Genomic DNA, 25,490 nt, shown 5'->3' on the forward strand with positions numbered 1-25,490 from the left:
CTTTGATTGTGTAAATAAATTGAAACTTTTTTCAGTGTTATATTCATGAAGAAAAAAAATTATGTTATCATAGAACTTCCTAATTCTTTGTATGGTGTAAATAAGATCTCTAGGATGTTGGGAATCTGTAACCAGATCTGGTAGTTTGAAAGGCTAATTTTTTAGGATTCTGGATTTCCAATTATTTCTGCATTTGGATTATCTCTTCATAATGCAACAATACTTTTGAATTTCTCTGGATTTAAATTCTTTTTACTTTGACACATAATTTCAATTTCATTTATTTTGATCTTTACCGTTGTAAATATATCAACCTAATCATAACATGGAGTGTTTTCTTGTAATACTATATAAATTGTTGTTGGGTGATGTGGTTTGTGAAATGGGCTTCAGTGCTCTCCTAGCTTTTTTTAATTTATGTTGAATTTTGCTTTTATGATTAAAGTCCTTCTGTTTGCATACTTTCTCAGTGTTTGCTTTTTTTCTCATTAAATAGTAAAATGGAAAATGTGGCATAGTATCCTTTTTGGAGGAGCAGAACTAGAACACCAACCTATTTTTTTTTTTTTTTTTAATTGTTGTTAGGGATTTAAGTATATGACCCAGGCCGGCCTTGAACTGAAAATCCCCCTGTTTCTCAGCATACCGAGTGCTGTGATTTCAGGAATGTTTCATCATTTTACTTTTTTAGAGTTTAAAACATTAATAAGACCATTAACTTTCTCAAAGGATTCTTGCTCCCTCCAATAACCCCTCCTGCCCCCACCTCTCCAGACTTGGTTTCTGACTCCCTGCTCTAGAAAGTATACATTTGCTCAGCCATCTTAGGGAAGCTAAAGATTCAGTGTGGGTGGCAGTAAAAACATTTTATGGGTCTTGTGTGAACAGTCACTGGAAACAATGTTTCAAAACTCATTTTGGCTGTGTTTTGAAAAGTGAGTTAATCTTGAAATCTGGAAACAACTATTGATTAAAAAGCTAGCACTAAATTTTGATAAAAATTATTGTGGCTAGAACAGGACAATAGACTATGTATAAGAAAGAGGTGAATTATTTCACAATGGTCTCTACTGGAGAATAGTTAGAAACCGTTACCTGTTATGAAAACTCTTGTCTCCATTACTGCTTCTGGTCAAGTAACTGAATACATTTACAGTTAGGAGATGCAAAACTATTGAAAGAAATTTAGTAATGACTTAAAGTATTATGATCTCTCACTTAATAATATTAACTGATGGCTCCTTACCTCATTGCACCATTAATACGTAACCACAGCATCAGTTCAAATGGTGACTGTCATGTCATCATGCAGGCAACTTGGTTGGAACATCTGTGATCACTTGTATAAGCCTTCCAAGGCTGTTGGCCAAAATAGGAGGGGTGGAATTATGAGACATGCCTAGAAAAGCCAGAGGCAAGCACTTGGTCACATGGCCACACCTCACTGCAGTGAGGGTGAGAAGCGTACTGTGTTTAGTTTAGGGCAGCTGCTCTAGAAGAAATGACCAAGTACTAGAGGATGCTGTTCTCACTACTGCAAGTAGTACTGTTTGAAAGCAGTTTTCAACAGAGGAGTTTTTGATAGGACAGTTAGGATAGCCATCTTTGAAGAAGTAAATTGGAACTAAGATTTGAAGGTGAAGAAAGAAAACTTAATGAAGATCCAGACAAAGAATATTACAGTAGAAGATTAGTTGACGGTAAGCTCCCTGGCATTTTGAAAGTCCGAAATTCTATAGTAGGGTCTCAGGAATAAGAGCCTCAGTATACAAGCTTATTGTAAGGCTGAGTTAAGTTTTATTTATTTGCAGTGGGACATAATCTGGTTTTCTTTTAGAAACAAAATGTTTTTTTAAAAGGTGAAGGAGGCAAAGGCACTTTAGAGGTGAGAAAACCAGTAACTATGCTGTTGAAATAGTATGTAAGCAGCAATAATAGCAGCTCTGTTGTAGAAATTATTTAATCCTGACCTGGAGTTTTTAGCCTGCCTTAGATCGTTCAGTTCCCGTATAACACACACACACACACACACACACACACACACACACACACACACCCTTTATATTTATAATAAGCTTAAACAGCACAAGAGCTGGGCTTTTAGAATCTACTTTCCTATCTATATCCCCGAGTTGTTATTATTTACTATGTTTTATCTGGGCTGCTTTTAACTCCAACTGACCAGCTCTCAGGGCCACGTTTTTATGACTCACTTAACTGCCCATGGTGTTTTCTCCTTCCTCCTGCATTACAGCTCACTGGTTGTTGCTGTTGAAATTGTAAAAGTGTTGCATTTAAGATGACTTTCTTGATCCTTGGGTAGATAAGATGGCATACTACTTGTCATCTTAGCACTTAGGAGGCTGAGACAGGAAGATTTTAAACTTTGAGCCTGTGGGCTATCTGGGAAGACCATGCTCATTTCCCACCCATAAGAGCAAAGAAAGGCCCCTGGATTGTTTTCCTGCAGCAGCTAGGTAGGTATTAACAGAATGATCGGCATTTGTCACGACCTTAAGGTTTTCTTTCTTGTCTCAAAAAATACTACAAATTATAGTATGAAAGAAATCCCTGAAGATTTTATTATGTTTTGTTTGAGAAATTTAAGTATTTTAAATCTTGTTTCCTTTACATGAATCTAGATAGGAAACACCATAACCAAATCAACCTCTCTAAACACGCCTCTCCAATCTCTGACATTCCTAAGAGCCTATAGAAGAGACACATTGAAATACACCACCAACCAAACAAAAATATCTGGCAAAAACTAACATTTTAGAAATAATTTGTGATACATTTACAACTACATTTTATGTAGTTTTGTGTTTAATCATCTTGCAAGTTGACTATTCTAAATTTGATAAAGGTGGCTAACCAAACTTAAAGCTAAAAATGACTATGTAATAAGTTACATAAAATTTAATATATGTCATGTAAACTAATGTTTTGTTTAAACTTTTCTTTTAAGTAAATTTCATCACTTAAATATTTGTAGTTTCTCCATACTTTATTTTCTAAATTTAAAAATTAGAGATTTATATTAATTTAAGTATTTCTTTGAGGGGCTGGAGAGATGGCTCAGTGGTTAAGAGCACTGACTGCTCTTCCGAAGGTCCTGAGTTCAAATCCCAGCAACCACATGGTGGCTCACAACCATCTGTAATGAGATCTGACTCCCACTTCTTGAGTGTCTGAAGATAGCTACAGTATACTCCTATAATAAATAATTAAATCTTTAAAAAAAGATTTCTTTGAGAGTATAGTTAATCTAGTCTTAGTCTTACAGCATAGGCTTAAGGTGCTCATAGACCCTTTAAACAATTGAAAAGCTAGTTCTCACATGTTTTCCAGGCTTTCTTCCCCTACCCAGAAGGCTCACATGTTACCTTATGTTACATTTAAGTGTTGGCTTTATGTTTGGGTTCATGTTAAAGAATGTTTTGACTTTTGAATGAAGTAAAGAGAGTTTTAATAAGACAGTGGAAGCAAGTCAAGATTAATTATTGAAAGTGGAGACTAGACTTTATGTCGGGAGCTCTTTTGCTGTGTATGAAATAATAGTATATAGTTAAGAAAAGTTGAAACACTTTAACTATATGAAGATAAATGATACCAGGAAATAAGCAAGGGAAATTTACTAAGTCAAATATACTCAATTTTCATTTGCTTCATAGACATTTGAGCCAGATGTGGTGATATATGCCTAACTTTCAGTTCTTGGGGCCACAGTTAGGAAAAGTCACTGGAAACTCAAGGCCACTCTATATCTACAAAGCAATCCCAGGACATCCAGGGATGGAATAGTGAGGCTTTGCTTGAAATTAAACCAAACGAAAAAGCCTTAGACTCTCATTTGTTTACTTTGAGTGTGGTCAGTGTCAACGGAAGTTTTTTTTTTTTTTTTGGTTCTGGAAATATGATGCCCAAATTGATAACCTAAGAGTATTGGTGCTCAAATTATTTAGAGAAATTTGGCCAGGTTAGGGCAGAGCAGTTCAGATACGTCCTAGGCTTTCTGGAGCCTTAGACCTGTGGTTGCTATGAGAAAGCTGCTGGGTTAAATTGTGGGCATTTTTTTTTTTTTTCCTTTCCTCCCCAAATGAATCCAATTCATCCAGTCTCAGGTGAGTGAATAGCTTTCCTGGGGAACTTGCTATCTGCCTTTGTTATTCGGAAGACAGCTAAAAGAATGTTTATAAGTGATCTAAAGATGTAGTTACTCTGAAGTCGATACTTTAATCCATAGGTCCTGATTTTTTAGGATCATCTTTATTCATATGAATCATAAAGAAAGTGACTATTGACTAATGTTTAGAAATACTTTGCTACAGCTGGGCAGTGTCTTTAATCCTCAGCATTTGGGAGACAGAAGCAGATGGCTCTCTTGAGTTCAAGGTCAGCCTGGTTTACAGAGCAAGTTCCAGGCCAGAGCTACACAGAAAAACCCTGTCTTGAAAAACAAAAAACAAAAACAACTTTGCTACTGAAATTTGTACTGGACCATGGTCAGACTTACTGTTATTATAAATTGGCTAGATTTACATAACCTCCAGTTATATATATTTTCTTTGTAGTTTCCTGATGAAGCACCATACCTGTAACTTGTAATTCTGTGTAGTCTAGACCACAGATAATTATATAGTCAACATCTACTTTATTTTTACAAATGCATCCAAATGTGTTAAATATTGTCAAAGATATGCCTAACTAAACACTTTTGCTAGGGGACAACTGGGGTGGCACCCACCTTGATTCCTAGCAACATGGAAAAGAGGCAAGAGGATCTCTGAGTTCAAGGCTAGCCTGGTCTCTATATCAAGACCCTATCTCATCAACAAACAGCAAACTTTTGTTAGGGACTCAGGCAAAGCACTTGTCTAGCACATGAGTGTTCTTCAGTCCACTCCTCAGACCCAGAACAAAACAAGTCATTGTATTAGGTGATCTCAGTCTGAACTACATTGTTTTTCTGCAGCGGTTCCTTTATGAATTACTAATTTTTAAAGGTTTTATGGAAAGGAAAAAAACATTACTTAAATTGAGTTGATGAGTGACTTCTCTTTGACCAAATTACAGTTAATAGCTAAGTGCTTATTTTTATATTCGTATGTTCAGGGAATTACTGCTGCTTGCCCATGGATTGTATGATTGTGTGTTAAATACCTTAGGTAATCAGAATTAGAATGATCAGATTGCTCTGATTATACAAAGTAGTATTTTTTTCTACTCATTATTTATTCACTTTATATCCCAATATTTGCGCCCCCCCCCACCCCCCAGTCCCACACTACTACAGCTCTTCCTCCTTTCCCACATACCCTTTTCTGAGAAGGGGGAAACCCTCTCAGGACTAGGTGTATTTTCTTCCTCTGAGGCCCAGCAAGGAAGCCAAGTTAGGGGACTAGACCTAGGCACCCCTCACATATGTACATGTGCGGCTTATACTTCATGTGGATCGAATAACTGAAGAGGGGGAGTGTCCCTGAATCTATTGCCTGTCTGTGGATCCGGTTCCCCTAACTTAGCTAGCTCTTTGGTTGGTGGTTCAGTCTTTGGGATTCCAAAGTAGTAGTATTGAGAGAATCTCTTAATACAGCAAATGCTAACTTTAAAGAGTCCTATGATTTTTCTGTTTTTGTCTTAGTCGCCCATATACTAACAAGGTCATTACTTTGTGGTATCGTCCACCTGAATTGCTCTTGGGAGAAGAACGATATACACCAGCCATTGATGTATGGAGCTGTGGGTAAGATGGACACATTTTCTTAGAGTACTAAAAAGTTCTGTTAGTGAATTAAAATGAGAAAATTTAGATAATAATGGTGCTCTTTTTCTCTATTAGATGTATCCTTGGTGAACTCTTCACTAAAAAGCCTATATTTCAAGCAAACCAGGAACTTGCACAGCTAGAGCTAATAAGGTAAGCTGCTGGTAACATTTTGTTGGGAATGGATGATGTCATGCTCCACAGGTATTGAACTCATTTCATGCTCGTGTCGTTAGTGACTACTAAACAGAGGACAAACTAGAGTGCAACACTTTGATACTCATTCCAGGAAAATTAAGTATCTTAAAGATGTTTTATTTATTTATTTTTATTTTGACATTATTTACTTTGGTGACATGGATTAAGTCAAAGAACTTAAGTCTCTCATAGGACTGAGAAAGAAGAGTATAATGATAGGAGAGAATGCTGCATGATTAAATACTATGTAAACTGTACATACTAGAATATATGTGTATGCTTATCAGCATATGCCATTTTTTTTGGTAGGCTCTTAGGATATAGCTTACAAGCAGTTAATTTTCTCTTCAGAATGCATATTAAGAGTATTCTTTTCTGTTTTTCTTTTCTTCTTTTCTTTAGTCTGTTCCTTTTCCTGTCAAGATATGATTTCACATTGTAGCACAGGCTAACCTTGAACCCTCAGAAGTTCTCCTGCCTTAGTCTCCCCATGTTGGGATTACAAGTATGAGTCATCTCATTAGACTAAATTTTCTTTAAAGGAGTTTGGTTTTCTCTATAACAATGTAAATGTACAACATACAAGATTGCATGAAAATTTCAAAATGAGAATAAGGTAATTTTGGTAGAAAATTTGGAAGGAGACACAAATTTACAGCATTCCCCTTTTTTTAACTGAACAAAATAAATATAAAGCAACAGACAAGACCCAGAGAAGGATTCCTAACTTCATCTTAGAAATCTGAAAGATACCATCTAGAGAGAAGCATTTTATTCAAAGAAGAAAGTTCTACAAGTGGATATTCTGCCTATGAGGAAGTTCATTACAGTCTTAAAGTTTGGCTACCCCTTAGGCACCTACCTCTCCAGAAAAAGCCCCAAACTTTAATATTGTTCTTTTTTTAGTGGCTAGATCTTTTGCTATAGAGCACAGCAAACAAACAAAAGTGTGTTAGAGCCTCTTCTCTGGGGTAACATATCTACAGTCAGAAGTACCTCATCCAGAACGAACACTACTTGCAAGTCCAGGGCAACCAGTTGCCTTATAAAATGAAAGCATATGTCCTAGCCTTAACCCATGGGAATCTACATATGCAACTTTTAATGAAATTACAAGAAGATTGTCTCAGTCCATTTCATTTTTGTTACTGTCTGAATACCATAGACTAGATAATGTATATAGAATAAAGGTTGTTTAGCATGAGTGGAGTTTACCAGGAACACAGCAAGCTTTTATCTTTCCTTTTTGATATTACAGGCAAGTGGACTAGAATCATGAGGAACTGACACTCCCCCAATTTTTCAGTGGTAATTTGAACATTTATAAGCATTAGTTAGAAGACGCCAAAAATGCGAATTCCGAAAGAATGAAATAGCAGAATATATGCCCTAAATATAGGATAAAATTAGAATACAAAAATGAAGATGAAGTTTGCATTTTAAAAAGAGCAGTAGAGAAGACGGGAGGGATGGTTCAGTGGGTAAAGAGTTGCTGTGAAGCCTAATGAAGTGCGTTTGAGCAAGAGGACTAATCCACTACACTGTCCTCTGCACATGCCTGCCATAACAAATTGACATGGCTGACAAGCATATATGAATTGGAAGCAGTAGATCAAATATTAAAGTGTCATAGCTCAATCTTTGCTTCAGTTCAGTCTTGTGCATTACAAATCTCATATTTAACTCCCTCTTTTGATTGTACTAAGAGGTCACATTAAATGATCTGCCAAACAGTGCAGTTCTCAGAACAGATCCTGGCTATAGCGTAAGTAAGAAAATGAAACCAGCATAGGGATCATTCAGGTGACAAACGGAGCAGCAAAAGAAAGCCCAGGGAACAAATGACTACAGTACAAAAATGGAGAGCTTCATGTATAAAGCCAAAATGTCATGTCTAAATGAGTTACCCACTCCCAAACTCTACCCAGTGTTTGGCTGTGGATGTCTGTATTTGTCTGAGTCAGCTGCTTGGTGGAGTCTCTCAGAGGACAACATGCTCCTGACGGTATGGTTCAGGAGTCTGATGGGTGGAGGAGAGATGGTGGAAGAAGGGAGGTCCCCCTGGAATAGCAAGGCTGCTCCAGGCAGCTTCGCCTCAGAGGGCTCAGAGAGCAGGGAAGATGGGTCCTTAAACTGTTGTGTAACTGCTTCCCAATCTTTTGTTGCATACTTCTGTTGCGTTCCTCTGTAAATAGTATCTTGAACACGTGGCAAGCTAAAAGAATGTTAGTAACCTGTAATTTTCTAGTGAGGTTACATATTTATCTTAGTTAAGGAATGTGAGTATCAAAAAGAGGATGAATGTCGAATTTTTTTTTAAGTTGCCTTACATAGACATAGAATCTGTTGCTTTTCAGAAACATTGTTCATGAACTAGGGGTGAGCAAGTAATGTTATAAGTGAAAGGAAATAAAACAAAAACAAAGGATTATCCTAAGTACACTGAAAGTGCTTTTAATATTTACTTTTGAAATGCAAAAAATAAAGATACCAAAATGATGTATCTGTATATTTTCTTTACTGTGATTCCTTCTAAGCCTGTTCTCTGTTTCATTGTTGGACCTGATTTTGTTAGCTACAAGTCCTAGTTGACATAGTTAGGCTTCAAGGTACACATACTGTAGCAGTTTCACCTGAATTATTTAAGTTAAATTTCTTACGCCTCAATGTCGTCTTCTTCAGTTTAAAAGATTTATCTAGGGTCTTTCAAGTGATAATTGGAAAAATTGAGCTTTGAATTAACCATTTTGTACATGTAAGAAATAGGACTTCTTCTGAAACTTTGTGTGTGTGTGTGTGTATATATATATACACACACACATACATACACACATACATATATATATGTACAAATAGTAATATTTCACAAACACAGTTTGAAATTTTTCTATATGGAGATTTCTAAGGGAAACATTAGCAAACTATTCAAGTTTTCATCAAGAATTCTGTCTTGGAGCTGGGCAATGGTGGTGCACGCTTTTAATCCCCGCACTTGGGAGGCAGAGGCAGGTGGATTTCTGAGTTTGAGACCAGCCTGATCTGCAGAGTGAGTTCCAGGACAGCCAAGGCTATACAGAGAAACCCTATCTTGAAAAGTCAAAAAAAGAAAAAAAGAATTCTATCTTGGTAAAATACAGCATGTAGGGACTTTTCAAAGAACTAACAGAAAAATGTTATAAGTAAATTAAATTTGTAACATGAATTAGAAATAAAGTTGTTGTATTCCCAAGAATACAAGGAAGCTTTAATTACTGTAATTTTTCATTTTACTAATGAAATAATCTGTTTATTTGATAGATTTGGATAGACATTTGCTGGGGATATAAGCTCTTTAAGTGTAAGGGAAGCCGGGCTTAGTGGCGCGTGCCTTTAATCCCAGCACTTGGGAGGCAGAGGCAGGCAGGTGGATTTCTGAGTTCGCGGCCAGCCTGGTCTACAGAGTGAGCTCCAGGACAGCCAGGGCTACACAGAGAAACCCTGTCTCGGAAAACCAAAACAAAAAACCGAAAAAAGTGTAAGGGAATATAAACTACAGTAAAAATGTATATCACTAACAGCCAGAATATTGTTTAATGGTAAAATATTAGAAGAAAAAAAACAATCAATCACTTTCTTGTATTGCAATTTACCAGTGTTTACAAAGTCAGTCAATTAGTAATGTTAGAAAAGTACCCCAGTATGAGATATGTATAGTTGGAAACAATTTGTATATAGCACAGCATACATTTATGTAGAGAGTAGAATATGTTGAATGTGCCAGATGATCACCTAAAATGCCTGAGAACAAAAAGGATGATTAAAATGACAAGATTAAAAGACATGTTCAGATGTATGTGTCATTTACTAATCTACAAAGACAACAGTAGCTTTTATAAATGGGTACCAATTAGAAAATACAGTGTGGTAGAGGACATGCTCTATTAAAATCACCAAAATATATGCCCCTGAAGTACTGAAAAACTATAAAACTGTAGAATAATCTTTAGTATATTTAAGATTTAAAAACCTGTTGGAGAGATGACTCAGTGGTTAAGAACATTTGCTGCTTTTGTAGAGAACTTGAGTTTGGTTCCCAGCACCCATGTCAGACAGATAATAATGCTTGTAATTACAGCTCCAGGGCGTATGATTCCCTCTTCTGATCTTCACAGGGCACCATACTTATGTGCACAAACGTACATACAGATCCATATAATATACATAACTAAAAATTAAAATAGTAGAAAGACTGTTGGAGAGGCATAGTTTATTTTTGATTACTAGGTTTTTAAAGGGTCTTTTAAACTGGCAGTTAATCCTATCTTAAATGTGGTTTGCTTTTTATGTTTATGTTTAGTATGTGGGTTTGTGCACATGAATGTGGATGCTGGAAAAGGTAAGCGGTGTCAGCTCCTCTGGTGCTAGAGTTACAGTTTGTGAGCCACAGGTTGTAGGAGCAGTGCGTGCACTTAACTCCGCTGCCAGCTCTCCAGTCCCATTGTGTTTCCTTAAATACATAGCTACAATTTCCAAACAAGGGCTTTTCACACTGCCGACTTTTTTTTTAATTTTATTTTTTATATCTGTGTAAAGGTAAATGTGAGAATATCTAGGAAGGGAGTAGAAGGACAATAAGAAAATAACCAGAAAGAACTTTTTTTTGAAAAGAAAGGGAGAACGTAACCTAGCTTGTTAAAACTGAATACAATAAATACCAAACTACTTGGTCACAATCAAGTGGAGTTACATGAGAATTTCGGAGAGTAAAGCAGATGATGTTCACCATAGAGTGTAATACAGAGGACAAATCAAAGTCATTTGGCTTAAACATTTATGTTTAAATGTTTGAGACAGGAGGGTCTCACTATTTCACCCTATCTAGCCTTAGAATCACATTGTAGACTAGGTTGCCTCAAGCTTATGACAATCTTTCTGCCCCCTAAATGCTGGTATTATGAACATATGCCACTATGACCAGCATGAACAATGATTGTTGATGGCATGTTTGTGTGGCATTACTACAACAAACTGAGAATGCCTTGGAATCCAGGAAGAGAACAACAGACAAAACTAATTGGTAAGATATAAGGGTGTAGGAAATGATGAGGTTGTGTGTTTGTGTGTGTGTGTGTGTGTGTGTGTGTGTGTGTGTGTGTGTAGTTAGGGAAGGTAACCTTTGAGTGGAAATCTAAGTTAAGTTCTTCAGAATCACTAAAGCCCTAGATGGAAGTGTACTTAATTTGCTTTTATGAGTATTGAGTGAGTGATGAGCAGCAGAACAGCTCAGTTCAGTCTGTCTGCTTGGTGAAGTGTTAATTGCAAGTAGCATGTAGAATAGCAGCATAAGAACAGTCTCACAGTTTAGATTCCATTTAGATAAAGCATATCAAAGACATCTGTAATTTGTCCATCTGAAGGTGGACTTGTGAGAAAGCTAAGAAGGAAGGGTTATTTTCTATAAATTTAAACATGTTTGATTCTGATAGCATTTTTAGAAGTTGTCTAAGGTATGATGCTATAACATTTTTTTTTAAGTTAAGAAAAACTAAAAGAACTTTCTTAGAAGTTTGAGTGTATCAGACAACAAAAGTATACTGAAGGGGGGTGGGCCTTGGAGTCAGGTAGACCTGAGTTCAAATACCACCCTCATGACTCCTGCTTATTTATGGTATAAGTTCTGTGATGCTGTAAATTTGGCTCTTCATAGTTAGAACAGGACTAATAAGACGCCCAAAGAATATAGGAAATGAATATAGTCTGCCCCAGTGCAGACTTTCTGTCTTACTTTATCTGCAGTGATACTTCAGTCAGAAGCTGAGGGATATGCTGACATGTTGGTGTCCAAATTAAAAGTGAAAAACTTATCGGGTAGAAATAGTAATAAAAATCTGCTTTAAAACTTATACTGCAATGACTGATTTGTTTATAATTTGCTTTGTTCAAGAGAGTTAGGCTGGAGGTGAAGCTCAGTGGTAGAAGACTTGTCTAACATGTAGTACACTCTGGTTTCAATCTGCAGTAGGAATAAATCAAATACAGCACAATATACAAATATTTTCATAAGGCAGATGGTGTGATCTATATTATAGAAAGAAACAATGAAAAAAGTGGAAAATATTAGAGGTAACAAAATGGGGCAGATGAGGATAAAGATTGTTTTTATTTGGATGTAGACAAAGGTTCACACATGTTCTTGTTTTGCTTTTTTGCGATAGGCCCTCTCTGTCTGTACAGCACATCTGGCTCACTGAATATATTCTTAGTAGTAGATTTGTGGAAATTCTTGTGTTTGTTTGTGAATATATTTCAATATGTATTTTGTGTTTCTCAAACTAAAATTCATCAGCTTTTGCAGAGAGTAAATTCAAAATTACTGTATAATATGCCATCATCAGCATTTTAACACTCTTTAAGAATTATTAAATAATGCAGTGCTATGTATCTGTATTGTAAATATGTAAAGCTCCAGTTTTGAGCCTTCTTATATAAGTATTTTCAGGTTAACTGCTTAGAAAATACAGTGGTCTAAAAACATTCAAAAGAAAAACTGTTAACAGGTAACACTAGGTCTTATTGGGAAAAAATACATAAGACTAAGGGAAATCGACTATTTCTAGGCTGGAAATGTTAAGTTTCTAAAATTAGAACATCACGATTTTCTCTGATGTCTTGTGTGCTGCTGTTGGCACCTTTAATACTTTCCAATAGCACATGTAATCATAAACTTGACACTCGTTAGCTTATTTATGTTCATTGTAGCTCTTGTAGGCAGGTACTAATTCATTTCATGGCTTTGAAGCAATATTTATCACTTTATACAAAAGAACCGATTTCCAAGTTGTATATTTAGACTGATACCAAAGACAGGTTTCAAATCTAAAGTTTGTTTCAGTCTATCTGCATTATGCATTTGTAGAAGGATTGTTAAACTTCACTGAGTTTATCTGTGCTTCCAGCTCACCTCCCTTGAACATCATAAATTTTAGTTATACTCATATATTTAGTTACATGTCTATTCTGTGCTATTTTTAATGCCTGTGCCTATTTTCTTTTTCTTCTCCCTATAACATATTTCTCTTACTCTCTTTTTCACCTGGCTATGGTTTATCTTTGGAACTATGACCAAAAATCTTCTTCTCTCACTTAAATTTTCTTTTTTATCAGAAGTTGAAGGTGTTTTTCATCTCTCTACTCTAGTATATTCTATTTTATTAATATGCATCATTTTGCCTGGGTCCAAGAGTAACAGCTAGGCATACAATGAAAATATACAGGATCAGACAAGTGCTGAAAGAAAAAAAATAGCAGGTGAAGGAATGTCTATTCTTCATGGCCTTTGGGGAAGAGAGGTCCTTGTTGGGTGATTGGGATACAGATACAGCTGCTTAGAATCTAATAGAATCACAGAAATGGGAAGAGCAGCCTGGGAAGAAACACGATCTGAGAAGGGATGTGGCTCATGTGCACGAGGTGCTGTCCTCCTTTGATCCTGTTAGAGTAGAGCCCATTCTCTGAGAGATCAACATTTCTTCCTAAGAGGCTTGAGGAGGTTTTGAACATTGAGTCTTAAGCAGAAAAGACACAGAAAATACGGCATTCCTAGTTGCACGTTTCATCTTAACATATTAAGCCTTACTGATAGTTTTATTAATGATATACATATATTATTGTGACTTTTTATTATATACTAAAGCCTATTTTCCCAAATGTGATTACCTGTGTATTTATACTAAACTATTGAGGAATTTCAAGGCATAGTCATGGAGTAGAACAATTAAAATGTGTAAATACTCATGAACAGTGGCACTGCTGAAATTGTACAACTGTATATTTCAAGATTACTACCTTCAGAGTGCTTTGTGTTTGCATCTAGAGGTAGTGGTTACATTTGGGTAGGAAGTCTGTTTCTGCTGTTACCATCAAGATACCCTATGTTTGAGAGGAGAGACCATGTCAGCACCCAAAAACCAGAGTGAGACATGGCTTCCTTAACTTGTTTAGTTTGTAATGTACAGGCCACATATTGTCAATATTACCTATATTTTAAGATTTATGTAATAGGAAGGTTCTTTAGGAGATCCAATGTATATGTGTGAAATTTGGGAATTTTCAAATTAAATTGTGAAGACTAAAGTATTTAAATTTCTCATAACGTTGTATCAAAGCTTTTATGTCCTTAAGAACTGCTTGATGTTTAAAAAAATATATTTATTAGTTTTTGTATATAGTTTGTAATGATAATTTTTTTTCTTTTTTTTCTTTTTTGTATTATTTAGCCGTATATGTGGGAGTCCATGTCCTGCAGTGTGGCCTGATGTAATCAAACTGCCATATTTCAACACCATGAAACCAAAGAAGCAATATCGGCGGAAGTTAAGAGAAGAATTTGTTTTGTAAGAAAGGGATGCTTGAATATCTGGATTGCATTGAATTTTTTTTGTAGTCATTATAAGGTTTTAATTTGTTTTGTTTTTGTTTTTTGTTTTGTCTGTGTATCTAAGGATGGTCTTGAACTCGTGACCTTGCCTGTCTCCTAAGTGCTGAGACCATAGGTGTGCCCTAGCACACACAGCTGAAAAGGCCATTTCTTAAGAAAGTAGAAATCTTAAGTGCCACCTTGACCTAAGATAAGGCATACTGCAGCTCTTCTTCTAGGGCCTTGTGCTGTGCGTTTCTCTTTGCTGCATGTGAAGTGCCTTTCATCTCAAAGTCTGTGACTAAACCATTAGGTTTTATTTGTTTACATGAAGAAAACTTTAAATAATAGTGTTGTAAATTTCACTGGAACAGCTTTCTATGACTTGAGCTTAAGTTTTTATTTTATTTTAGGAGGCTGTTAGTTTTTAATTTATAACCATGAATTGCTCATAGAGTGATAAAGGATATTGTTTGCTAAATAGTCCAGAACTGGATAAAAATAACAATGATTTTTGAAAATTGATACTTGTGCTACATATTGCATACATTATTTAACCATTAATACTTAACTAATTACTAAATTAGTTTTAAAATATCACGTGCAGTTATCTGTTTGTATTATTCTATAAATTAAAATAAGAATTTATTAGTTAATAAAGTAATAAGAACTTTAAAGATATAGGTAATCAGAGTAAAGCAATTGGTATTTAGAATATAATTTAAAATTAATTTTCAAATTTGTAAACTAAGTGCTTACAGAAGCACAGAGTGTGTGTGAAGACTGTGCTTGACTCTTGTGTCCTCTGGTGCTAGCATCCCTGCAGCTGCACTCGACTTATTTGATTACATGCTTGCCTTGGATCCCAGTAAGCGTTGCACTGCTGAGCAGGCTCTTCAGTGTGAGTTCCTACGAGACGTGGAACCCTCCAAAATGCCTCCACCAGAGTAAGTGACTTTTTTCATTTTAGATTTGCATTATCTGGACAGCTTTGAAAATTTTGTTAATTAGATGTCATGATCCATGATTCTGTGCTGAAGTTGAACTAGTTAGGAAAGACATCATAAAATTACATGACTTGCACATCAAGCATGCAGGTGCTTGTTTATTGTTGAATTCACCATAGACAGTAAAAACAGCCTTTACTATTTCTTTAGCTGATGCTGGGTAGTGATATGTTTCCCCTCCATAACCATTTTGTTATGGTGGAATATGGCCGTCAGGCCAAGCTTGTAGCGGTGCTGCTTTAGCCAGTTTTGAGTTACAAGTCAAGCTTACTCTGTGCCACCCTCTACGGTAGGTATTACCACTGCTTAACAGAGGAGGAAGCAGGCTCAAAGAGGTTAAAAAACTTGCCCAAGAATACAAATACGGTAAAGGATGGTGCCAGTTCTCAAACTGAAGTCAGTTGGATAAGAAACAAGTTCTGAAAATAAGCTGTGACATCTCCCACAATAGAAAATCCTTATTATTATTTCAAAGAATGTTAGTATCAGAAGCATGTTTGGAATGATTCTTACTTATCATGAAGGGAAAATGCGGTTTGGAGAATCAGAATAGCTTATTTCTTAAGTCTTCATATCGCTCCTATAATTTGTCTGTAATCGGGAAGAGGCCTGTGCATTTGCTTCTCTACCGTAGGGGCTGAAGGTTTGTAGGTATTTGCTTGGTATTTGTTAACATGATCAGCAGCATTAAAAGTAAGCCTTTTCTGTCATAAAGTACTTTGCTGTAATGAAATTTACATAATTTAAATGTATAAACATGGGCTTTAGAGTTCAAATCCTGGCTCTTCCACTTTCTAGTCATATTGAGCATATTTTCCACAGGGTTTGTAATTAAGATTTTATTGAACTATATATAAATGGCCCATGAGGTAGTTTGAAAGTTAAAAAAAGAACTATCATCTGACATGCAGAAGTCATTCACTAGTGTCAGTTTTTTGTTTTTTTATTTATTTACTTTCTTTTTTTTCCTTTCTTTTTGACTCAGTTTGGGTTGTATAGTACAGGCTGACCTTTAGCTCAAGATCCTCCAGTCTATGCCTCTTGACTGCTCGGATTACAGGTGTGCACCACCTCACCTAGATCAGATACTGTTGAGCTAAATGTTTAATATTTAGCATTTAGTTTTGCTTATTTAGATATATCAGTAGTCTCCAAGTGGCTTGATTGTAGCAGCATATCAAAGGTTTTGTTGTTGTTTTTGTTTTACTGGTTTTAACTTTTGGTTTTGAGTTTTCACCTCTGCAGAAATGTAGAATATTCTTCACCTAGGTTCAATAATTATTGGTGTGTGGACACATTTGTTTCATTACTTTATAAACTTTTTCTGAAGTAGTTGAATATTAAGCTGTTGCATGAATCTATAAAAACTGGAACTTTACTACACATACTACTATTATACAGCATAAAACATCATAAAAACTAGTAGTGCATAGTACATATTTAAGTCTCCCAGTAGCCCAGTAAAACTTTTTCTTTTTTTAACAAGCTTTCATGGAGTCAGGATTGAATAATTTGTTCAGAACGCACATATATGTTTACTTAGCATATAGCTTCAATCTTTCCTCACTCTTAGAGAAGGTTTTGATGACACTACACTGGCTTCTGTTTTTGGTGGTGGACATCAAACATAGGGCCATACACATGCCTGGCAAGGGCTTCTGCTAAGCTAAATCTCCAGTCCCAACAAAGGCCTAAGATAGCTGTTTGGTAACGCATTCCATAATCTGGATTTGATTGGTTTTCTGTGATCAAGATTACAGTAACATTTTTCAGTGCAAGAATAATACCTATAAGAGAACATGTTCTGATAGACTACATCAAGAGGAATATAATATAATTTTGTCCTGTTATTGAGGACATAAATGCTAATTCTCATCACTTAATCTACATGAAAGGATTGTGAAGCCAGCCGTCTCAAGCTTATTTTCATACAAACTTGTAAAGCCTTGTAAATGTGTCCACTGGGATCTGAATGTCCTTTAATTCACTTAGCAAATGTTAAACATTTGGGAATTTATTTTTCCCTATTGAACTTCCATTATTTCTTACATTTTTATTCTGATGTAACTAACATTACATTAGTTGTGATATTGTACTTCTTAAACAATGGTATGTATAGAAGTGGATTTTAATTTTAAAACATTTCTATGACTATTAATATGATATTTGGTACTGCATTAGTAGTACATATTTCAGTGTTTTAAACCATCAGTGAATTTTGTTGGCTATGAAGTCTAGTAGAAGTGACAGACCTGAGATCTTTTCCTATAATTCACATAGTAATTTTCATGTCTTTGAACTAATCCTATTTAGTAGACATTGAGACATAGTTCTACACTAATTATAACTTACTTGTTATGTTCGTGAATGTTCTTACAAATAATCATTCACTGAAAGAAGTTGTTCACAGCTATATCACTGCCTTTGCATTTCTGCACTAAGTATCTAAAGGTTTGGTTTTTTTAATCAAAAAAAAAAAATGAGATCAGGGAAGGAACTGTTCTTCAGTGGTTAAGATCATTGGTTGCAGAGGACCTTGGTTTGGTTTCTAGCACTCAAATAGTGGTTCACACCATCTAAAAACTCAGTTCCAGGGAATTCGATGCCCTCTTCTGACTTTTGTGGGTATCAAACACATATATGTTACATAAACATATTTGCAGACAAAACACATTTCAATAAGCAGCAACAAAAAAAGTAAGAACATTTGAAAAGCTTCCTCCCTCCCACAGGTCTTCTGACAATAAGGAGGTCATGTGACCCAGCTCATTTAGACATTAGTCATTTTATTTTACTAGCTCTACCATTTTTTTGTGCTATGACTTAAAAGACTTGTGGAGTTCTTGGGGTTTTTTTTGTTTTGTTTTTTCTTATAAACTGTAATTCTTGCCAGTGCCCTGAAACTCAGATGTAATTTTTATCAGATACACTTTACTGCACTTTTCTATTAAAAAGTAAGATAGCAATACACTCAGGTGTTATGGAATGTATACTTTTAGATACATCATTGAAGAATGCAAGTCAAGGTTATGATGACATCGGTTCAATATTTAAATTAAAAGTTATATAAACATTTAGTGCCCTCTATTTAATATTTAAGAGAAACTACTAAGTAGGGTTGTCATTCTATAAAGTATATAATAACTAAGATGTGAATTAAAAGGCCTCTATTCTATACCTTATCAGCAGTATAAAAAGCATTAAACATTTGGACAGTAATGTGACCATCTATAATTAGAATAAGTATTTCATGATTTGATAAACAACCTTTTAGACAACTGAATGAAGATCAGTGATATCAGACACAAATAGTATAGCCACTCACAAATACTGTGAGTGGCTTTGACCAAGGATGCCCTGATAAAATTAACATACTACTTCTGTCTCCTGGCAATAGGTAATAATTGTTAATCTCATTTTTAAAGAAAAAGAAACTGAGATACAGACAGAGGTCCATTTACTTGTCTGACAAGATAGCAAATAAGTGGCTGAGCCAGCATTTGAACCTTCAGGAAGCACATACTTTTGGTTATCTGGAGAACATGCCCAATTTGTTTAGAAAATCAGCATAAATAATCTGCCATTTTAGATCATTGTAAGGTTTTGTTTATATTTCATAGAGATGAGTGTTAAAGTAATTCATAATGAATCTCTTTAAGTTGTGGGAGGGAACAAACAAATCCTTTACCTGGATTTCTTTACTTTTCCACAAGAACACTGTATTTCTTGGCTGTTAGAATGGAGGAGATGTAACGATTTTATTTACCCTAACCTGTACTATAGAATATTTGAAATCACCATCCCAACAGAGGCTACAGCCCACATCATAAAACACAACACATTCCCAGAAAGGAAAGTCTTTTGGAGGGTTTTTGATGCCTTACAGCTTCCCAGTATCAATATTTCAAATTATCCCTTTGTTTGTTACTCCAGGAGGTTTTTACACGCTGAGGCAATGCACCATAGTAAGATGGCTGAGAGGTATGCCTTTGTTTTGTTTTCGGACCTCAGGTGCATAGACTTGGTTTAATCATAATCCTTGTGTCACTCATCATTGGTCCATGCATGGCTCTCTGTTATTATTTTAGTTACTTTAATTAGTTATTTTAAATGTTAATAAGCAGCCATGAGCCTACCAAGCAAAAGCTAGAGCCTTGAGAATAACCCACTTTAATCATATCATAACCCTTCTTCCTACCCACGTGTTCCCTTGCCCTCTTCTTCCCAAGGTAACCATCATCCCCGTTTCCTTATTCTTGTATATATTTTCTGTTGCCATCTGTATGTATCCATAAAAAATTACATTTAAAAAATGTAGTTGTTTTTCATTTTATACAAAGGTGTCATGCTGTTTTGTAATCCTGTGGAATGACATTTTTAAATTAATATTATATTGCTAAGATTCAACCATTCTGTTGCATATGCCTTTATTTTATAATATGAGAAAGTAATTGTGGAGGAATTATGTACTTGAGCATTCAGGGTGTTCTTGTAGTTCAGTCTTTGGAAAGGGTCCATGTGGAAATGCAGCACCCTTACACAACCTTAGCTACACTCTTGGAAAGTCCTATGTGCCTCTTGAGATACACATCCGAGTTGAGGACAGCAGGTATATACCGTTAGATGGCATTACTTAAAAGAATCTAGATATTCTGGGCAAGTTTATTAACCTTTCCAAGCCTTAATTTTCTCACCTTTAAGCTAGAGAAAAGTAGTAGTAAGTTATTACTGGAATCAAAAGAAACATTTGTAAATCAAGTATTTTTGTCTTTCAGAAAAAGTTACTTTTAGTGTTCAGTGTTAAAGAATTATATTGAGATGAAAAGTTATTATAGAATTAGAGGTAATTTTGGTAGTTACTGATCACGTAGAATTCTGTTGATGAGTATGATGAGCCTCTCTGTGCCTGGATTACCTATTCTTGAGACTCATCTATAGAATCAGTTTATTTCCAAAACAATTGGTAATAGTAGCAAATATGTGACTAAAAATTGAAAAGATTTTACTAAAAAGTTCTGTACGAATCCTGTGTTGTAGCCTATTCTGTTCCTCTCCTTTTTGTTTGTCTGGCTTCTACAAATAGCATGTTTCTGCATCCTTTTTCAAAATTCCTGTTTAGTGTACAGTGTGCTATAGTTGGTTTTAAAAAGTTAGTCTAATAGCTTTTATTAATATATATTCATAATTTTGATGAACAAGTATTTATTGATTATTCAGAAGACAAAAATAGTTCATCTCTAGGGTACTTGTCCATATGCGTGCACAGCAGCTGTGACAGTATGCACAAGGCCCACTTCAGATCAAGCCAGACAAAATCCCAGCATGGAGGGAAGGAGTTAGTCATGAAAGCTCACTCCCAGCTGAGGAGATATTTGTAGTTATGGCTGCTGGGAAAGGGAGAGTTACCTTTTTTCTTCAGAGATATGGCCCCTTTAGAGTATATTTATATTCCAGCAGGTAGCCTTTTACCCATACACATACTGGTAGCACTAAGTTGACTTAGTGAGTTTTGAGAGAGAGAGAGAGAAAGAAAACACATAAAATTGGGAGGGAATAGAGATTTAGGGGAGATAGGAAAGGAACTTTAGTGGGGAGATTCGGAATGTACTTGTTCAAACACATTAATGCATGAATACAATTTTAAACAATAAAAATTTAGGACAAATAAAAAGAAAAATAATTAGTCCACCAGTAAAGTTAAAACCCTGAAGTATGGATGGGATTTTATTAAATGTTTGTATAAAGCTTTCCAGAATGGTTTGTGGGAGGGAATGGCTTTCGTGGTACATTGTAGCATTAGTATTTCTTGTTTTGGCATTTGTGATTTAGCGTTGATCTGTTTTTTTCAGCCTTCCTTTGTGGCAAGATTGTCATGAATTATGGAGTAAAAAGAGAAGAAGACAGAAACAGATGGGCATGACTGATGATCTTTCTACAATCAAAGCCCCTAGAAAGGACCTGTCTCTGGGCTTAGATGACAGCAGAACTAACACACCCCAGGGTGTGCTGCCACCCGCACAGCTGAAATCTCAGAGCAACTCAAATGTAGCGCCTGGTCAGTAATGCTTCTTTGGCTTGTTTTGTTCACATTGCTTTGCAGCCTGTGTTGAATGTGTTTGTTCTCCTGTTAAAACATCATGGCAAAAAGGTGAACTGGGCATTACTTTATTGTTGGTGCCAGCACAACTCACATTACAAGCAGTCTCAAATCATGGATTTGTGGTGATTGGTTAGATTTCTTTTTCCTGTTTGTCTAGTTCAACAGTCAAGGGTCTTTGATTAACATTAGCAGATTTAGTTCAGTGTTTAATTAAGGCATAGAAAACACAAAGATAGCCAAAACTGCAAAAGGAATTTTTTTATCCCATTGGTAGATATCTATATGTACATCATTCTTACTAAGACTGTATTTTAAAAGATTGAAATCTGTTATTTAGACCTAGTTATTTCTTTCTTGCATTCATATCTATCTACCTGTCTGTCTAGAGTCCTAGAACTCTCTTTGCAAGTAGTTTGGCATCAAACTCTTTGCCCCCCAAGATGTGTGCCACTATGGTTGGCTAGTTGACAGGTTTTAAAAAATTGAGTTTCAAGGTTTTGCTTACATTTGATAGCTTTGAAATATTGCTTTGTTTATGCTTTATATATTTAGCTATTTTTTTTTTCAAATTTTCTGCCATGTTTTCTCACCGCTTTAAAGAACAGTAAAGGACGTCAGTTAAAAAAAAAAAAAATAAAATTAAAAAAAATTGAGTTTCAGTTTTCCTGAAGAACTGAGTATTGGAGGAAGAAAACTAACTAGATGTGTCTTACTGGTAGTAAGTTGATATGTAATATGTATGTTTGTGTAGGTCTTTCTAACTGAAAATGGTTTAACGTTTCTTAAAGAAAGTAAACCGAATCAAAAGATATTTTTATTATAGTATTATAATATTAGTTTTAATTTCTAAAAAGTTATTTGCACAACAGTTAACTTCATTTTTGTAGTGGGATGGCATAATAAAGAATTCAGAGACTGCATTCAGTTAAATTTCAGAATCCAGGATCTTGGCAATTTATCCACTTTTAGGATAATGGGTATTATTTATTGTCTTATAAAGTGGCTGTGAGGATAAAGGCTACAAATGCTTAACAATGCTGGCACTGTTAGAGTTTCCGTTGTTCATTTCTCTCATACAGTTACAGCTCATGGTTAAATCTGCTCTGGTGGTAGTCTTTTTCTTTTGGAAAATAAATTCCTAAAGATTAATTACCTAAAATAGACTGTAGTTTTAATGTCTGTCTTGACTTGTGTTGTAGTTAGATTTTGAATGTCATGATGGTGAGTAGACTGAAGTGCTCATTCACATTGTTTCATAACTCTTCCACAAGTGGAATTCTAATATTGTGTAATGAAGAGGTTATGGGGGTTGGGAAAACTGTGAATTATGGCAGTTCTAATCAATACATTTTGTCTTTAGTAATAACAGGCCCTGGACAGCCGTTAAACCACAGTGAATTGGCAATTCTTCTAAACCTACTACAATCTAAATCAAGTGTTAATATGGCTGATTTTGTCCAAGTGTTGAACATTAAGGTAAACTCTGAGACTCAACAGCAGCTAAATAAAATAAACCTTCCTGCTGGAATTTTGGCAACAGGTGAAAAACAGACAGATCCATCAACACCACAACAGGAGTCTTCAAAATCACTGGGAGGAGCTCAGCCTTCACAGACCACCCAGCCCAAAGTGGAGACTGATGCTGCCCAGGCTGCTGTGCAGAGTGCATTTGCAGTCCTCTTGACTCAGTTAATAAAGGCCCAACAGTCCAAACAGAAAGATGCCATGCTAGAGGAGAGGGAAAATGGATCCGGACATGAAGCTCCATTGCAACTCAGGCCTCCTCTAGAACCCAGCACTCCTGGATCCGGTGAGTGATTGGCTCAGAGCTGTTGATACGTATAGCTTTGACTGCTCAGTGACAGTTGTTAAAGACATTTTCAGGTCACTTGTGAGAAGTGGTTCTCTATTCTGTTTACTTCCTGGAGTAGATTGTTTAGAAAATTGTCCATGTAGGATATTATTATGAATACAATACTTTTTTCCGAAGGTAAATTTACAATAACTCTATTCTTAGTACAAAAGGTACTAAATGTTGTGTGTATAGTAGAATCTTGCTCTTCAAGCATTCAGTACGACTGTGTGGAGTTGAATGGTGTATTTCTTCAATAATCTTAAGTAGTAGTGGGTAACATGAGCACTTGTGAGATATCCTTTGGTATTTTGTCAAAAGTGGAATGTATGACCGTTCTGAATATTTCATTTTCCATGGTAACTTTTGGGTTTATTTTACTTAGGGCAAGATGACCTCATCCAGCACCAAGACAGGAGGATATTGGAGCTGACACCAGAACCAGACCGGCCTCGAATTCTGCCTCCCGATCAACGGCCTCCTGAACCTCCTGAACCACCACCAGTTACTGAGGAGGACCTAGATTATCGGACAGAAAACCAGCATGTTCCTACCACTAGTTCTTCATTAACTGACCCACATGCTGGAGTGAAGGCAGCCCTCTTACAGCTGCTTGCTCAGCATCAGCCCCAGGATGATCCCAAAAGAGAAGGTGGTATCGATTATCCCACAGGAGACACATATGTGCCCAGTTCAGACTATAAGGACAACTTTGGATCTTCTTTCTCGGCCGCTCCTTACGTTAGCAGTGATGGTCTAGGAAGTAGCTCCGCTGCTGCACCATTGGAAGCACGTAGTTTCATTGGAAACTCAGATATTCAGTCTCTGGATAACTACAGTACTGCTTCATCTCACACTGGTGGTCCACCTCAAACTTCTGCCTTTACTGAGTCGTTTCCCAGTTCAGTAGCTGGATATGGAGACATTTACCTCAACGCTGGTCCCATGTTGTTTAGTGGAGACAAGGACCATAGATTTGAATATAGCCATGGTCCTATCACAGTCCTCACAAACAGCAATGACCCTTCCACAGGGCCAGAGAGTACTCATCCCTTGCCAGCAAAGATGCACAACTATAACTATGGTGGTAACTTACAGGAAAATCCAGGTGGCCCTAGCCTCATGCATGGACAGACCTGGACTTCTCCTGCCCAAGGACCTGGATACTCACAAGGATACAGGGGACACATTAGCACATCAGCTGGCAGAGGTCGAGGCAGAGGGTTACCATACTGAGTATCTGTTTTTCCTCAGGCACATCATTTTTATCTGGAAAGACTTTTCTAGCTGCAATTTCAGGCAGCAATCCAAGAGACTTGAATAATATTAATTCAACAACAGCTTTATTTTTATGTGGAAAGGGTCTTGCATACAATAGCGAAAAAAACAAAACAACAAAAAAAATCTTTGCTTAAATTCATGCTGTTCTTAAAACTAGCTCTATTGATTGTACATCGTCACAGATTTTAGTTAACAATTTTATTTTGTATTCTTGCAGTTTTAAGTGGATGCTAACATTAGGGACATAATGTTTTTATGGCCCTGTTGCAGATCTTCTGAACTATGCACACTTGTGCTTTTTTTTGTAAGTTTGGACCAACTTTTATGTAAACAGCCTCCCCCTTCCCTCCCCCTTCCAGTTTTACAACAATCCGAAAGGGCACTGATTTCTTTGGTATTTTCTTTTTACAAAGCTACCTTAGTCAAAGGTCACTGTCAGTCTTTGCACCTGCTTTCAGTGTTATTGTGAAAGGCGTACTTTGTGCTCATTTCAGAAAATAAAACACAACCTTTCTCTTGATGCAACAGTTTTATATAAAAAATGGTCAACATTATTTTTGTTTTGTTTTTTTCAGGTTACCATAACACAGGAAAATTCATTCAAATGAAATAGTGGTTTTTATATGAAAACTATGGGTAGGGTGGGGAGGGGTTGAGTAAGTGCCTTAACAGGTAAGCTTAAGGTCTGCGGATGAAATTAGCCTTCACACCACTGTCTTTCTAAGGGAGTCTGTACTGTGCTGAAGGGGCGGGGCAGGGAGCTTCTCCGCGTTCAGGAGTTGCTTGGTCAGTTCTGTTAGGTCCATTCCCTCTGCCTGTCACACTGTCCTCTTGTGCCTGTCTTTGGCTGTGTTGACTTTCACTGTTACCTTCTCTTGGTAGGGGTGTAA

General features: G+C 36.1%; 1 protein-coding gene across 4 annotated transcripts in view; it reads left to right on the forward strand.

Moving 5' to 3' along the window:
* The window catches only part of Cdk13 (cyclin dependent kinase 13), an 87,548-nt gene extending 62,428 nt beyond the window's left edge, over nucleotides 1-25,120 (forward strand). Inside the window, exons 8-15 of one of the 4 annotated variants that reach the window (XM_029468532.2) lie at nucleotides 5,645-5,746; nucleotides 5,843-5,920; nucleotides 14,221-14,337; nucleotides 15,176-15,307; nucleotides 19,301-19,348; nucleotides 21,217-21,422; nucleotides 22,828-23,277; nucleotides 23,705-25,120. In XM_029468532.2, the coding sequence (XP_029324392.1) occupies nucleotides 5,645-5,746; nucleotides 5,843-5,920; nucleotides 14,221-14,337; nucleotides 15,176-15,307; nucleotides 19,301-19,348; nucleotides 21,217-21,422; nucleotides 22,828-23,277; nucleotides 23,705-24,555 (1,984 nt within the window). In that variant the 3' untranslated portion in view covers nucleotides 24,556-25,120. The remainder of the gene's footprint in view (nucleotides 1-5,644; nucleotides 5,747-5,842; nucleotides 5,921-14,220; nucleotides 14,338-15,175; nucleotides 15,308-19,300; nucleotides 19,349-21,216; nucleotides 21,423-22,827; nucleotides 23,278-23,704) is intronic. The other 3 variants (XM_029468533.2, XM_021179986.3, XM_021179987.3) reach the window with 3 other exon arrangements.
* Nucleotides 25,121-25,490: the final 370 nt, after the last annotated feature.

The sequence above is a fragment of the Mus caroli genome, unplaced genomic scaffold (genome assembly GCF_978045245.1).
Source record: "Mus caroli unplaced genomic scaffold, Mus_caroli_1 scaffold_15, whole genome shotgun sequence".
Classification (NCBI taxonomy): Eukaryota; Metazoa; Chordata; class Mammalia; order Rodentia; family Muridae; genus Mus; species Mus caroli.